The sequence below is a fragment of the Gracilinanus agilis genome, chromosome 4, assembly GCF_016433145.1.
Source record: "Gracilinanus agilis isolate LMUSP501 chromosome 4, AgileGrace, whole genome shotgun sequence".
Classification (NCBI taxonomy): Eukaryota; Metazoa; Chordata; class Mammalia; order Didelphimorphia; family Didelphidae; genus Gracilinanus; species Gracilinanus agilis.
This window is the reverse complement of record NC_058133.1, coordinates 248,198,902-248,214,544: the sequence shown is the minus strand read 5'-3', so window position 1 is coordinate 248,214,544 and position 15,643 is coordinate 248,198,902. Positions and strand designations below refer to the sequence as shown.

The following is a 15,643-nucleotide window of genomic DNA, read 5'->3' as shown; positions in this document are numbered from 1 at the left end:
GTCTCTTCTAGACCGGTTTTCTTGGTCTGTCACTCTCTCATTGAGATATTTCATGTTTCCTTCTATTTTTTCAGTCTTTTGGCTTTGTTTTATTTGTTCTTGTTGTCTTGAGAGATCATTAGTTTCTACTTGCTCAATTCTAGCCTTTAGGGATTGATTTTCGGCTATAATCTTTTGGTTTTCGGCCATAATCTTCTGGTTTTCGGCCATAATCTTCTGGTATTCCTTTTCAATCTGGTCATTTCTGGTGTTCAATTTCTGAGCCTCACTTTCCAATTGCATGATTCTACCTTTTAAACAGTTATTTTCTTGCCAGATCTCTTCCATTTTCCTCAAAATCTCAGTTTTGAACTCTTCCATAGCTTGTGAGGAGTTTTCCTTATTTGAGGAGGGTCCGGATGCTTGTTTGTTCTCCTCCTCTGTTTGCTCGGTTGTCTGGATTTTCTCTGTGTAAAAGCTGTCGAGTGTTAAAGACTTCTTTTTCTTGTTGTTATTCTTTCTCTTCTGAGTTTATTGAGGTTGGGTAGCCATCATTATCCCAGCAGCTTCTCAGGTTTATCCTCGCGCTCAGTGTCTGTCCGCGATCTATTGGCTCCTGAGGGCCGAGTTCTGGTTTTTTCCAAGGTCAAGCCCCCTGGTGGGCCCCCTTGCTTGATCCTCTGCCAGAGGTTTCTTTACAAGTCTCAGGGCGCTGCTTCCACAGTCGTATACCCGTCCACACTGGTTCCCCACTTAGGCTTTAGTTCCTGGCTGTGTCTGCCTCCACCCACGCCTCCGCAGTGCCTGCGTTCTGCTCAGCCTGCGCTGTGCACCCTGTGTCCTGCTCCCATGCTCAGATTTAGCCTGTGTTTTTTGGCTTATTGGGGTCCTAAATCTTGCTGCTCTCAGGAACAGGCCCCGGAGCTGCCAATGACTCGATGGGTGCCCCAAACTTGCTCTATTTCTTTTTAGCTGGCTTCGGAGCTACAGGTGTTGTGTGTGGAGGGGTTGGGGGTGGGGTGGTTACTCAGCCCGCGATTTCCTGAGGGCTGTTTTACCCTTTTATAGCCTGGAAATGCCTCTATTCCATGTACCTTCCACGCTGTGCCCTGTTGTGGGGTTCCTCCGTTCGTCTGTTTTTACATTTTGAATTCCAAATTCTATCTCATCTTCATTTCCTGCTTCCCACCCCTCCCTGAAATGTTAAGCAGTCTGATATAGAGAATGTGCCCATTTTCAGAGGTATTTCAACCAGAAACAGGTGGTAGCATATCACAAATGACTGTTGTTCTTTTTTTCTTATTGTATTTCTCAAGTTAGAACAAAAAAAAATTTTTGTGTATGTGTACTGGCCCTTTAAATTTTCCAAGACTCACAGATACCCAGCTGTTTGATTGACAGGTCCTATTGCTAGGCAGATTTTACTATTGGAAAAAAAAATTTTTCAAAATGGCTACCACATATTGTCTTTTCAGGCTTTTGTAGGCCAACTGCCACCAGATCCAGAAAAAGGTTGTTTTCAGTAGAAAATCTCACATTCTTTCCATTTCTGGCTCACCAACTGAAATAATTAGTTGATAGTTGAACTAATTAGAGAATGGAGCTGAAGTAGTTGTTTGGTAAGTTGAGACCAGTGATGACCACAGTGGATTGTAGTCAGGATGTAGGCCCAATAGGTAAGCCTAACCTATCGGTGATGGTATAATGCAATCTGAGTGATAAAAGTTGTTATAAAACAGTATTAGATTTATTATAATACTCAAACTCATAGGACAGGATAGTGGACCAGGGTAACGGGAGTCCCTAAATCTAATAATCTAGTTTCTCCACCCAAAGTTCCACTATGAGCCCTCACAGACTTTCTTCATGGAAGTTGAGGCTACTCTCTATATTCTCTCTGTCTACCTAAAGCAATCTAGCTACCTATTCCTGACTGGCTGGTCCACTAATAAATCGAGATAGCATACAGTTTATCAGGTAAAGATGGCTAGATGTCCTGAGGAATTTCACCCTTGAGGCCAGAGGCCTGAGCCAAGGTGGTCTGGCTCTTCTTTATGGTAGAGTTGCTGGGTCTTTGCAGCTCACACACACACAGATTTCAGGATGGTACAGCAATGCCACAGCTCCAGTATCACAGAAGTATTAGGATCACAGGAACCTCCAAGGTTTAGGCAGGAAAGTCAGTTACCTCCTTCTGGCTTCTACAAGATGGCCACAGGAAGTCAATCTCTGCTCTCCTTGGTGTCCAGTAATCAATGGACCCCAATGGTTTCCGTGTGTTGCCTTTTAAGCAGTCCTCCCATTCCATAATAGGGTCCACAAAGCTCTGTGCGTGTGCCAGCCCCTGCTTTGCAAAGTCTTTCCACCAGACCTTTGCAAAAGCTCCTATCTGTCTCTTTCCTAGGATTTGCAATATGAAGTTGGCAGCATTTTGATTAATATTTTCAGAATAAAATATGTTCCTAAATTTATCCTCATATGCTGATGAGAAGTGAAAACTTCTACATGCATCTCTCACTAATTCAGGACTGCTAAATCCCTAATTTTCTGAAATTCACAGGAATCAAAGAATCTCAGAAGCTATTTACTCCATCTTGTACCTAAATATGAATTCTCTCTACAACTTTTCCAACAAGTGGCCAGCATTTACTTGAAGACCTGTAGTAAAGAGCAGCCCATCAGCTCCCAAGTGGATTGTTTCTGAAATGTTCTAATTAATAGGAAGTTTTTCCTTACATCAAGCCTAAATTTGCCTGTTTGCAACTTGCATTTCACCAGAGACATACAAGACAGCATTGAACAATTAATCACTACCCTTCAGGTCTGCCCTTGCAGACAGTTTTGTATTCCTCTAAACTTTACTAGTAACTGGCACATGTCTTTATCTTGTCCAGTATTAAATGTTTTTCAAAAAAAGTATTCAAAAAATATTCTCCTGATCAATTTATAAGCCTGTCTAAAAGGGAAATGAGGTTGAGGGTAGCTAGGTAGCTCAGGGAGCCAGGCCGTGGATGGGAAATCCTGGGTTCAAATGTGGCCTCAGATACTTCCTATCTGTGTGACCTAGAGTAACCCCCGCTGGCTAGCCCTTACCAGTCTTCTGTGTTGGAAATGTAACAAAGGAATAAATGGGGCTAATAAGGCTTATATTAGAGGCAGGGTAGCACCAACTGAGTCTTCTAGGCAGGGAGACTATAACTTCAGTATAGGTTGGTTTGGGTCAGCCAGGGTTGTATGAGCTTGAGCTGAAATGTTTCAGTCAGTCTCCCTGTTGTCTCTAAGCTCCTTGAGGTAAGGAGTGAGATGCCCCTCCCCTCCTGATGGAAACTGAAAGCCAATAGGAAGTGAACTTGGTTCACTTCCTGAGCAAGATGAATGCCTGGTTTAGCCCTCAGGAAACAAGGGAAAGCTATCCTTCCCTCTTCAGCCTTGGCCCTAGTTGATGGTATAAATGAATCAACAGAAGCTCTTTGAATAAAGGCCAAGGGGTTTATTAAATGCAAGGGTAAACTAATGGAAGAGGGTTAAGGTCTGGGAGACTGTTGCTAAGGGTGAAGGCCAGTCCTGGCAAAGGGTCTCAGAAGGTAGGGTCAGGCTGAGGGAACCAGCCCCTCAGCCAGGGATAAATTTCACTGCCCTGATGTAGAATGGCCTAGCAGATTAACAAATGAGGGTAATGGCTTGGTTTAGAGGTGTCCCTGCCTGCCTAAGTAAGCTAATTTCCCACGTTCTCCTCCCACCAAATTCCCTCCTCCCAGGACCCAAGGGGGAGATGCAGGGGATAGCAGGATGTCTGGGTCAGGTCAAGGAAATCAGCCCCACAGTTGGTTCTCCAGGAATATTTATAGTCCCAGCTCCAATGGTTTTTGGTTGTAAGACCAGGGCCAGGCTGGGTCAACATTCCATTTCCCTAACTTCCCGGATTGCTTCAGGTGATTTTGCAAGTGCAAGAGATTCTTGCAATAATCCTGCATTACAGAACCAATACATAGTATTGATTCTAAGTTGGAAGGTAAGGGCTTTAAAAAAAAAAAGAAAAGAAATGAGGTTCGTTTGCAAAGAATTTTTCTTGATGACATCATAAAGGCAGTTTGTAATTATCATTTCCTTTTCTAGATATTCAGAGAATCATTAAGTGTCATGGCCCTAGAACTAGAAGGGATTGTAAAGGAAATCTAGTTCAGTTTTTTCATTTTACAAATGATAAAATTAAGAATCTGTAAGGTTAAGTAATTTGCTTATAGGTAGTAAACCACAGTGCTAAAGTTCAAATCTGGCCTTCTGACTACCAAAATGGCGCGCTTTCCACTACAACATACTACTGCATCACTAACCATCTCTTTAATTTGTTATATTGTCAAAAATTTAGGTGTTGGGGACAAAAATTGAAGGTATGCTGTCTAAAGTTTGGAGACTTTATTTTTCCCTGAACTTCTCTGAAAATGGGCACATTCTCTATATCAGACTGCTTAACATTTCAGGGAGGGGTGGGAAGCAGGAAATGAAGATGAGATAGAATTTGGAATTCAAAATGTAAAAACTGAAATGTCAAAACATTGTTTTTACATGTAATTGGGTAAAAATAAAAAAATTAATAAAAATAAACAATTAAAGAAGAACATGTCCTTTGGCATTTTTTGTGTTCTCTGCAATCTTTCAAAGAGTGGTTCAGCAATCACACCTGTCAGTTCTTTTAGTACCTTTTAGTATATAGCTTTTTGGGACTACCGTTACTAGTGACTTATCTTCCACTGACCCCAGACTCTTAATTGATGCAACCACAAGGTAACCCTAGATTTGTGGTCAAAATCCCAACTCTGAGCCATACCACATTTGAGTAAAATGAGGGTTCTGTACTAGAAGATTTCTAAGGTCCTTTCTAGGGCTTAATCTTATGAACCTATACTAGAATCCTTTCAAAAACTTTTCTTCAATTCTTTAGCATGTTTTACTTTGTATTAAGTCATATTGTTTCTGATTTTGGGTAATGAGTGTCCCCACTGCACCCTACCTTGATGTCCCTATTCTAGGGTGGTGTGGCAGAAGGGGTTGACACTGCTAACACCCCAGAGAGAAATGATAGATGGGTGGGGACAGCTGGGTAGGGCGTCCTTTTTTTGCCCTTCTTCCCCATGGTATTTACTCAGCATTTTCCCTTGAAGAAAAAGCCTGGGCTGAAGCCAAATTACCCAGTGAAATCTCTGGCTTTCATATAGGCTCAAAGAAGGTTGACAAGTAGTGGTGACAGACAATGGCTTTGATGGCATGTGGCTACAACTTTCAAAGCCACCATGTGTTGAGTCATGACTCTTCATTTGGGGTTTTTTTGATAAAAGTACTGGAGTGGGTTGCCATTTCCTCTTTAGCTCATTTTGCAGATGAAGAAACTAAGGGAAACAAGGTTAAGTGACTTGCTCAAGATTACATAGCTAGTAAGCATATGAAGCCACATTTGAACTTGTCTTCCTGACTCTAGACTCAGAACCATTTTTATTTTAAGTCAGATCTTTCCACTGTATAGGTGTATTACTTCAAGAAGATAATAAGAATGAACTTTTAGGCTCATTTCTTCTTCCCACACCCCCTTGAAGATGGTTACAATACCTCTCATTGAGCTGCTGGCTGACCAGTCAGGAATGATGTTTCTTTTCTGATAAAACAGAATGTAGGCTCCACGGGTGCTGACCTCCTCTTCTAAAACAGGCTCTACTGTGATGTCATCATAACTATACCATTGGCCATCCAGTGAATTTCTGCAATAGGCTGTAAATTTCAGAAGACAAGATTAAGACTGTATGTAGTCATTGTTATAGGCTGTAAAGTATAAAATCCCAAATCTTCATTACCGTTGCTCTTAGAAGCAAAAAGGACTTCTTCATCTGTGCAAGGCAAAAAGGAACTATGATTTTTGTGAGAAAAGAAAATTAGTTCCTATCAGGCTTCAAAACTGAACTTAGTATAAAGAGAAAAGAATAAGTTCTATAATTTTTAGAAATACATGTACAAACCAGACTGAATTGCCTGCCAGCACTGGGAGGGGAAAGGGAAAGGAGGAAGAGAGATAAGTTTCATCATAAAACTTACGTGGAAGGAACTCATGTTATTTATTATAATGTGTAATTGGTAATAAATAGATTTAAGAAAAAAAGAAAAATGAAATACAAGCATAAACGGCTATTTTGTGATCATTCTTATAGTTTAATAGGATATTTGTTAATAAGAGTTCATTAAGAGTTAATTAGGAAATAGAGTTGATTGCAATAGATATAGAAATTTGAGAAAGCTGAATTTCTTTAAGCCAAAATAGAATTTTTCAATAGAGGATGATGGGAAATAAAAAATAATTTTCTACCCTAAAACCAAAAAAATATATAGTTTATCACTATGAGAAAGATTGAATTTCTTTCCTGCTGTTTAGATGGGAAAACAGCTAGTCAGAATCTTCACAGCTTTGCTCTCTTCTGCCACTACTAGCAAAGCAATGATATTGCACCACAATCTCCTTCCTTCTTACTTGGATATTTCTCAAGTAGAAAATTCACCAGATCTTCTCCAACTTCCAACTCTCTGAGCCAAAAATCCATGAATCTCCTTGAGTCAGGACAGATCAAGAATGAAGTTTGTAGGCCTAACTGCCCTTTCCAAGAACCTCTGAGAATTTCTTTTTATTTCCCATCATCCTCACTTGAAAATTCTATTTTGGCTTAAAGAAATCCAGTTTTCTCAAATTTCTATATTTATATATTGCAATCAACTCTATTTCCTAATTAACTCTTAATGAACAAATATCCTATTATAATACATCCACATTCTGGAAGCTTTTAGCCTTACTTTTGATAAGCTGTCCCAGAATCCTACTGTGATGCCTCATAGCATAATGTAAAGGGAAGAAGAGTCAATACTGTGTATTGGCTCCAAGGCAGAAAGGGTAGGCAATAGGGGTCAAGCGACTTGCCCAGGGTCACACAGCTGGGAAGCATCTGAGGCCAGATTTGAACCTAGGACCTCCTGTCTCTAGGCCTGGCTCTCCATCCCCTGAGCTACCCAGCTGCCCCCCCAAAGAATATTATTCTAAGAACACTATCCACCTCCAGAGAAATAACTATTGGAATCAGAATGCAGATCAAAGCATATGATTTTTTGCTTTAGTTTATTTAGGTTTCTATTTTGGAGTTTTCATTTTATATGAGTATTTTCTTACAACAATGATGTTATGCATGATAATACATAATCCAGAAAAAAAAAGAATACCACATAGCAGTAGCCACTCTTAAATTATAAACCATTTCATTTATATTCTGTTATTATATCTTAACATGTGCCATATCTCTTGTAAAAAAATTAAGAGTATACAGAGTCATTTCAATGGTGATTATTTAGTATGAATTCCTGTAAACTAAAAGAATTCATTATATAAAAAAAGATATGCTAGATTTCCAAGTCATGTGACCAGCAAGATGGCACTTTCTCTCAAAAAGGCATTATGTGCCTAGAAATAAAGCAATTATACAAATCCTTCCTTTGTCCCATGATACAAAAGTAGTAAATATTGATCCACTCAGTTAAAGAGGGAAAGAGAGCCAAGGGAAGAATTTAGTAGACTTTTAGTAAAGGTCTAAAGGAAAAGGGACTAAAATCTATCTGGAACCAGTTCTGTCATCCTGCAAGAGGACTCAAGGAAGGGACCAGATCTGCCCACAAATCAGGTATCTCTCAATGGGAGAAGAACAAGGAAGTTTTTGAGAAATACCCACTTAGCAAAGGAGATGACTTGGAAAAAATAAAGGCTTAAAACACAAAAGGTGATTTTAAGAGAAAAATCTCCAATAAAAAAGGCCAAAGCACACAGCTAAATCAACAGAGAAAAACCAAATACCAGAAAGATGAGCATATTCTTAAAGAATATACAAAGATCTTTTAAGAAATATTGCAACAGAAAGAAAACCAATATCTGATGAAATGCAGAGAACTTTGTGGACAACAAAAGATTGTGGAATGTTTCAAAAAAGAGATGAAGAATTCAAGAGTAAATATAAGAGGGGGCAGCTAAAAGTAGTTTAGTAGAGCCAGACCTGGAGATGGGAAATCCTAGATTCAAATTTGGCCTTAGAACACTTCTTAGCTGTGTGACTCTGGGCAAGCCACTTAACTGCACTGCCTGGCCCATACTATTCTTCTGCTTTAGAACCAATACATATTATTGATTCTAAGATGGAAGGTAAGGTTTTGAAAAAAAGTGTAAATATTAGTCAGAACTTAAAGAGTTCTCAGTTTTAGAACTCTTAAAGAGTTCTAAGGAATTTGAAAGTTCAATAAGCAAATTAAAAAAGAAAATGGATTCACAATGGAGATTCTGTAAAGAAGTGAGAGATTAATAGATCTGGAACAAAAATAATTAGAGGAAAATCTGGTAAGAGAAGTGAAATGCAATGATCAAAGAACACATGCATTTTTAACAAGCTAAAGAGATTGACTTTGAAAATAAAATGAGGAAAGATAACGTAAGAGTCATAAATTTGGGGGCAGCTGGGTAGCTCAGTGGATTGAGAGCCAGGACTAGAGACGGGAGGTCCTAGGTTCAAATCTGGCCTCAGATGCTTCCTAGCTGTGTGACCCTGGGCAAGTCACTTGACCTTCATTGCCTAGCCCTTACCACTCTTCTGCCTTGGAGCCAATACACTGTATTGACTCCAAGATGGAAGGTAAGGGGAAAAAAAAGTCATAAATTTCCCAGAACATGACAAATAAAAAAATCAGAATACCATGGAGCAGAAAATTATAAAAGCAAACTATCCAGACTTATGACAAAGAATGCTATCTACCTCCAGAGAAAGAACTGTTAGAGTAGGAATGCAGATGAAAACATAAAATTTTTCAATTGTTTATTTGGGTATATGTTTTGGAGTTTTGGTTTTATAAGATTATTCACTTACAAAAATGAATAATATGGAAATTAAATAAGTAAAGGGTGGGGAAAAATTAATCAGGACCTGAATACAATATAAAAAAAAAAAAGCATTACTCAGAGACAAGGCTAGCAGAATGTAAGCTTTGGAATGTTCTAGTCATTCAGTTAGTGAGCTGATATTCTTTTATTAAATGCTTCCTATGTCCTAGGCACTGTGCTAAGTACTGGGGATACAGAGAAAGAAGAAGAAAGTCCTTACTTTCAAGGAGTTCACATTGTAATGGATGAGACAACAGGAAACTAGGCATATTTAAGATACATACAGAATGGGTGAAAGGTAATCTCAGAGACAAAGACTGTCAGAGGAAGGAAAAGTCTTCTGCTGAAGGTGGGGATTGAGCCAGGTCTGGAAGGAAGCCAAGTGTGATAATGAGATTAAATATACTCTGCCCATCTTCAGATTTAATCACCAAAGGTGAAAACATTTCCATTTAACTCACAAATTGGGCGGTCCGTAACCCATGTGTGCTAGAGTGAGTGACAAATCAAAATTTACTGACTGCCTCCTGTGCAGTCCTAAGAAAAGCATCTGTTGTGATTGGACACATAAACTAAGAGGAAGGAACAGGAAAAGAGGCCCCTTTAAAAAGAGAGAATTGAGTGAGCCAGGTCTCTTCTGGTTCTTGCTTGGATGTGGAGGAGCTCTGGACTTGGGACCCTGAGACCTTGGTGAAACTGCTCTTAAATCTCTCTCTTAGAACTAAACGTGGTGAGTGAAGAAGGCAGACTCCTTTAACCTCCCAGGAGGTACTAGCCTCCGGGAGGCTCCCTTTAGGCTCTGGCTGGGCCTCTGGAGCCCTGCCTGAGAAAAGCCCAGGCTTAAACATAAATCTCTTATTCTACCCTCTTCTCATCTCTCTACTTCCACTCTCTCCTTTATTTTGTAAATAAACTTTCATAAAAGTCATTTTGACTTGAGGTTATTCTTTAGTTGGGAATTGATAATTATTCAATTCCCTGGTGACCTAAACTTTTAATATATTCAACCCAAACCCCCTTTTTGCCCCTTACACAGGGAAACTAAGAGGTGGAGGTGCGTACAGAGAGCATTCCAGGCATGAGGGATAGCCAGTACAATGGTATGCAGACAGAAAATGTTCAAGGAATGTGGCAAATCACTAAGAAAAAGAAACATGAAAATAAAAAAAATTCCACTTTATGGCCATTATATATTGGCAAAGATGACAAAATGGAAAATGACAATTGTTGGGGTGGGAGTGCTATGAAAATATGGGCACATCTATATTCTTTTGGTTCAGCTATAAAGTAGTCCAAAAATTCTGGAAAGCAATTTGGAACTATACTAAAAAATGTCATTAAAATCTGTACGCTCTGACCTGGCAATATACCCTCTTGGCTTTTACTCTAATAATATCAAAGACAGAGGGAAAGAACCCATATAAACAAAGTAATCAAAGAAATACTTTTTGTTTTAGCCAAGAAATGGGAATAGTTTGTTTTTATCCCCAATACATTGTACCTGGCCCACGTGTAAATGGAATTAGCTCACCCTTATTCATTCTTTAGACTTTAGCTACCAGGAATATATTACCCCATCCAAATTAGAATTAAGTGGGGAGGGGGTACGTCTATGACCCACATGTGCTAATAAGTGACAAATCAAAAACAAGTGACTGCCCCTGGGCAGTCTGAAACAAGGTTGAGACTGTCATTTGCCCACATAGAACTGGAGGGTGGACACAGGAAGTGATGAAATGAACTATCTTTTAAATATGATAGTAACTTCCTGTGAGGGGGATTTTGCCTTTTGAACCTGGCCTTGAAGGAGCTCAGGTGAGACCTCAGACTGCTTCCTTTTGAATTGTCATGTGGGTATGTTAGGCTGACTCCCTTTCCTTTTCCTTGGCGTTTCTGGAGGCCCTAGCCTCAAAAGAGGCCTTTCTTCTTAGAGGAGGCCTTGTGGCCTTGTTTAATTAACCTCTGTGCCCCCTTTGTTGGGCCTCTGAAGTCCTTCCTGGTTCGGGTCGCCGGTACAGGCCGAAGTAACTCTCTGTCTGTCTGTCAGTCTGTCTGTCTGTCTGTCTCTCTCTCTCTCCCTTCCCCCACCCCCTTCACCATTCCTAATGGTAAATAAACCACCATAAAAGTCATCCTGACTTCGACCTTTTATTTTAGAATTGGGTAATTCGATTCCTTGGTGACCACACCTTTAAATATTAATATTCAGTCCAACCATATAATCTATTTCACCTTTTACACCCATAGTAGCCTCTTAATCAAATTATTATTGATTGATTGATTGAAACAAAACAGGTGCCCTTTATTTGGGGGATGGTTGGATAAATTATGAAAATGGAATAGAATAGCACTGTACTATAAGAAAAGATGGAAGGGATAGATTCAATTACCTGAGAAGAAATATGAAATGATAAAGAGTACAGAGAGCAGAACTAGGACAATGATTTATATAATGAGAATAATAGTATAAAAGAAAACTTTGAAAGATTTAAGAATTTGATCAATATAATGACTAATGATGATTAAAAAGGCTGAGAATAAGTTATGCTTTTCACTTCTTGGCAGAGATATGATAAGAAAAGTATAGAAAAAAATATAGATTTTCAGACCCAACCAAAGTATAAATTTGTTTGCTTGACTGTACTTATTTGCCACGAGAGAGCTTTTGTTGTTGCAGAGGAGATTGTTGTGGAGAGAAATGAAGGGAATTTTGATGAAGGTAGGATAGAAATCCCTACCCCACCCCTGCCCAAAAAGATAAGTGTCAGTGAAGTATTTTTTTAAAATGCAGAAAAGATAAAAGAATGAAGCTCAGATGGGGGTAAACAGGGCAGGTTGGTACTACATGTCTACATTTTTTTAAATCTACATGTAATAGTCAGTTTTACATACAATATTCTTTTTTTGTACATGTTAATGTTTATTTTTGTTAATATTTTGTCAAGTTTGGATTAAAAACAAAAGGAAAATTTAAAAAAAAAGAATGCTTAGGAAGAGATCCTACTAGATGAAGTCATTCTGATTTACAGATAAAGCTGAAAAGATCTCACCAACAGATTTTTTAAAAAATCTATAAAGATTATAATAAGAAACTCTTTTAGTCATCAAGTCAAATAGTGGGACAACTTTTAGACATTCACATTACAGTTTTGGATGAGCTTATAGAGATAGAAATGGAACAAAAAAAGGTCCAAAGAAGTCAGGAAAAGTTTCTGGGCAAGATTAAGTATATGTAAAGGATTTATGTGGAGGTGTTAAGGGATTGTATGTCAATCTATCTAAAGGAATGGGAAGACAACAAGCGAATGGGGAAAAATGTTCAGATCCTATTAACAAAACCAGGCAACTAAAAGAACCACCAATTACTAATTTAGATATCTACTTTCTCTCCAAATAAAAATTTTACAATATAATTTACACATGTATCAAGGGCATTCCTGATTAAGGTATTAGTAGACTTTTGCATGTTTCTCTCTCTCTGTCTCCCAGCAGATCATACCTTTACCATCATTCAGTTGACTGAAAGGTATAGAAAATACGAGATTCCACTGCACTTATAATTTGTTGACAATAAAAAAGACGATTACTTTGTATTTTCCCCATGACAGACTCTAAGAACCTTGAGAGCAAGGGGGCCCTTCATTTTTGTTTTGGTATCCTCAGTACCTACGCTAGTGCCCACCATGTAGTACAAACTTAGTACTTATTGATTGGCTAATATAGCAAATTAATTTAGAACATCAACAAGGTTTCTTTCATGCATCCATTAAAATTATGCACAATTTCATCAAATTAGACAGAAATGACTTTGCTTGATGACTACATTAATATAAGGCACGGAAAAAAAGGGAGACATATGTTTTCTAATGATGTTCAACACTCATGGAGGAAATATGGACCAAGCCCAAGTTGAAGATTGTTTCCTTGTAGATAAGGTCCTCCAGTTTTTTTCTGCTTTTAGTTAACATTTAACTGGATGCATTAAGTCTCAGAACATTGCAGAGTGTTCTTGATGAAATTTGTAATCACTTAATTTTTCAAACAGGAAAATTCAAGCAAATGAATATCTATTCTCTAGATAGTGAGTGTAACCAGATGAACAATTTATAAAGTTCATCCATCAATAACTGTACTTTGGCCTCTATAAACTGAAAAATATTGGACCTTAAATTAGAGAAAAGAAGTTTTATTACCTAGGCAAAATTTCCAAGCCACTTTAATGACTTCTGACCTTTCCCTAAAATAAAGGTCATCTTTTAGTACCAGTATTCTACTGATATTGATACTGAAGGGGAAGAGAGTCATGGAATACAATAATCTACAAAGAACTAAAATCAGGTGCCACTCAGAGAACAATGGAGAGGTACATTATGAATGTGGGCAAGTAGGAAACGATGAAGTAGAATAAAGAACATCATCAAAGAAACATATGATTGAATAAGAAGATAGGCTGGTCACAGAGCAAGAGCAAGGGATGATAACCAATGAAGATCAAAGAAAATCTTTGGTATATTCTGCTTCTCCCCATTGGTGAATGTTCATGGGGAGACATAGATAAGAGTCTCAACTTATGAGTATGTATAAATAAATTATGTATAATCTGCCTCACTGGAAGATATAACTACAACAGTGTGATCATAGACACACTTGAGTACTGAGTATTTGGATATTTGTAGTAAAATTTCAAGAAATATATTAATAATGATATAGATAATGATCTCATCTTTCTGAAAAGCTCAAAGTCCTTTAGAATTCATACCATGGAGAGTCAGTACATCAGGTAAAAGTGAAAATCTTGGAAGTATGTAGACAATTTTTCAAATTTCTTCCCTGAGTTTACTGTTTTATTTGAAAGTATTTCTGGCAATTTTTTAAAGGGAAAGAAATGCAATCTACTTTAATATTCTTTTATTCAACCCTTTAGCTCCAGGAATACTAATCTACTTTTTATTTTCTTATTATTTAAAAATTACATAAGTTGAGGTGGAGGGACTTCCGGTTAAGATGGCGGCAGAGTAAGGAGCAGCTGCTCGATCTCTCCTGACCGAACCACACAGGACCCCTCAAGGGGAAATAAAAACGAGTCCAGAGGAACGAAGGAACCCCACAACAGGGCGCAGCATTGAAGGTACGCAGAATCGGGGCATTTCCACACTTTAAAGGGGTGAAACAGTTCACACTAAAACACGAGAGGAAGAAGCCCCTCCCCCACCCCCCACACCGCACAAGCAGGTAAACAGGACTGGGGCAACCAGATAATCACTGGCAGCCCCTGAGCCTGTACCTGTGCGCTGCAAGACGAGGGACCCCAGGTGGCTGGGACTTTCCCTGAGCGCCCACGTGGGTGAAGGCACCGCCTCCGGCCTGGACAAAGGCCCCTAAAATGCGGCCTTTCCCAAGCTCTGAAGGCATCGCCTCAGGTGCGAATAAAGATCTCCAGCCCACGGACTTTCACTACCTTCTGCAGGGGTGAAAGCAGGGCCCTAAGAGCATCAGCTCAGGCAAAGGCAGTGCCCTAGGCTTGAATAACAATCTTCAGCCCAGGCTTGGACCTCCAGTGAGGACCCGGTGCAGACCTGAGCGTGGCTGTGGAAGCAGCCCCAAAGACGGCTGAAGGAGCCTCGGGCAGAGGGGCAGACCGGGAACTACCAGGAGGCCTGACCCCGAGGACAAGGAGACCGGAGGCCCCCCCCCCCAAGCTTGCAAGGCCCAGGCAGACCGGGAGTGCAAAGACAAAGCGGAAAAGGGGCGGGGCTAACAATAGCCAGCAATAAGGAAGTCCAGAAGAAAAAGACCATCAAGAGAAATTCTGGAACACTCAACAACTTCTACACAGAGAAAATCCAGACAACAGAGGAGGGAAAACAAAAATCCAAACCTCCCCCAAAAAATGAAAGCTGGTCACAAGTTATGGAAGAGTTTAAAAATGAAATGCTAAGGAAGATGGAAGAAATCTGGCAAGAAAATAACAGTTTAAAAGGCAGAATTTCGCAATTGGAAAGTGAGACAAGACAACTGAAGACCAAAAATGACCAGATTGAAAAGGAAAACCAAAACATTAGAGCCGAAAACCAGTCCTTAAAGGCTAGAATCGAACATTTAGAAACCAATGATCTCTCAAGACAACAAGAACAAATAAAACAAAGTCAAAAGACTGATAAAATAGAAGGAAACATGAAATATCTCAAGGAGAGAGTGACAGACCAAGAAAACCGGTCTAGAAGAGATAACTTGAGAATCATTGGTATTCCAGAAAAGGCAGAAATTAATAAAAACTTAGACTCCATACTCAAAGAAATTATTCAGCAAAATTGCCCTGAAGTTCTACAACAAGAGGGCAATATAGACATTGAAAGGATCCATAGAACACCCTCTACACTGGACCCAGAAAAGTCAACACCCAGAAATATAATAGCGAAATTGAAGAGCTTTCGAGTCAAAGAAAAAATCTTACAAGAAGCCAGAAAGAGACAATTCAAATATCAAGGAGCACCAATAAGGATCACACAGGATCTGGCAGCCTCAACACTAAAAGAACGCAAGGCTTGGAATACAATATTCAGAAAGGCAAGAGAGCTGGGCCTTCAGCCACGAATCAACTACCCAGCGAAACTAACCATATACTTTCAGGGGAAAGTATGGGCATTCAACAAAATTGAAGAATTCCAAGTTTTTGCACAAAAGAGACCGGGACTAATTGGAAAGTTTGACACTCAA

The 15,643-nt window shown here is 39.2% G+C and overlaps 1 protein-coding gene across 1 annotated transcript in view; it reads right to left on the bottom strand.

Annotated features, from left to right (window-relative positions):
• Window positions 1-15,643, bottom strand: part of USP43 (ubiquitin specific peptidase 43) — a 150,865-nt gene that overhangs the window by 13,979 nt on the left and 121,243 nt on the right. The window contains exon 9 of the mRNA XM_044675212.1: window positions 5,584-5,742. Coding sequence (XP_044531147.1) covers window positions 5,584-5,742 — 159 coding nt within the window. The remainder of the gene's footprint in view (window positions 1-5,583; window positions 5,743-15,643) is intronic.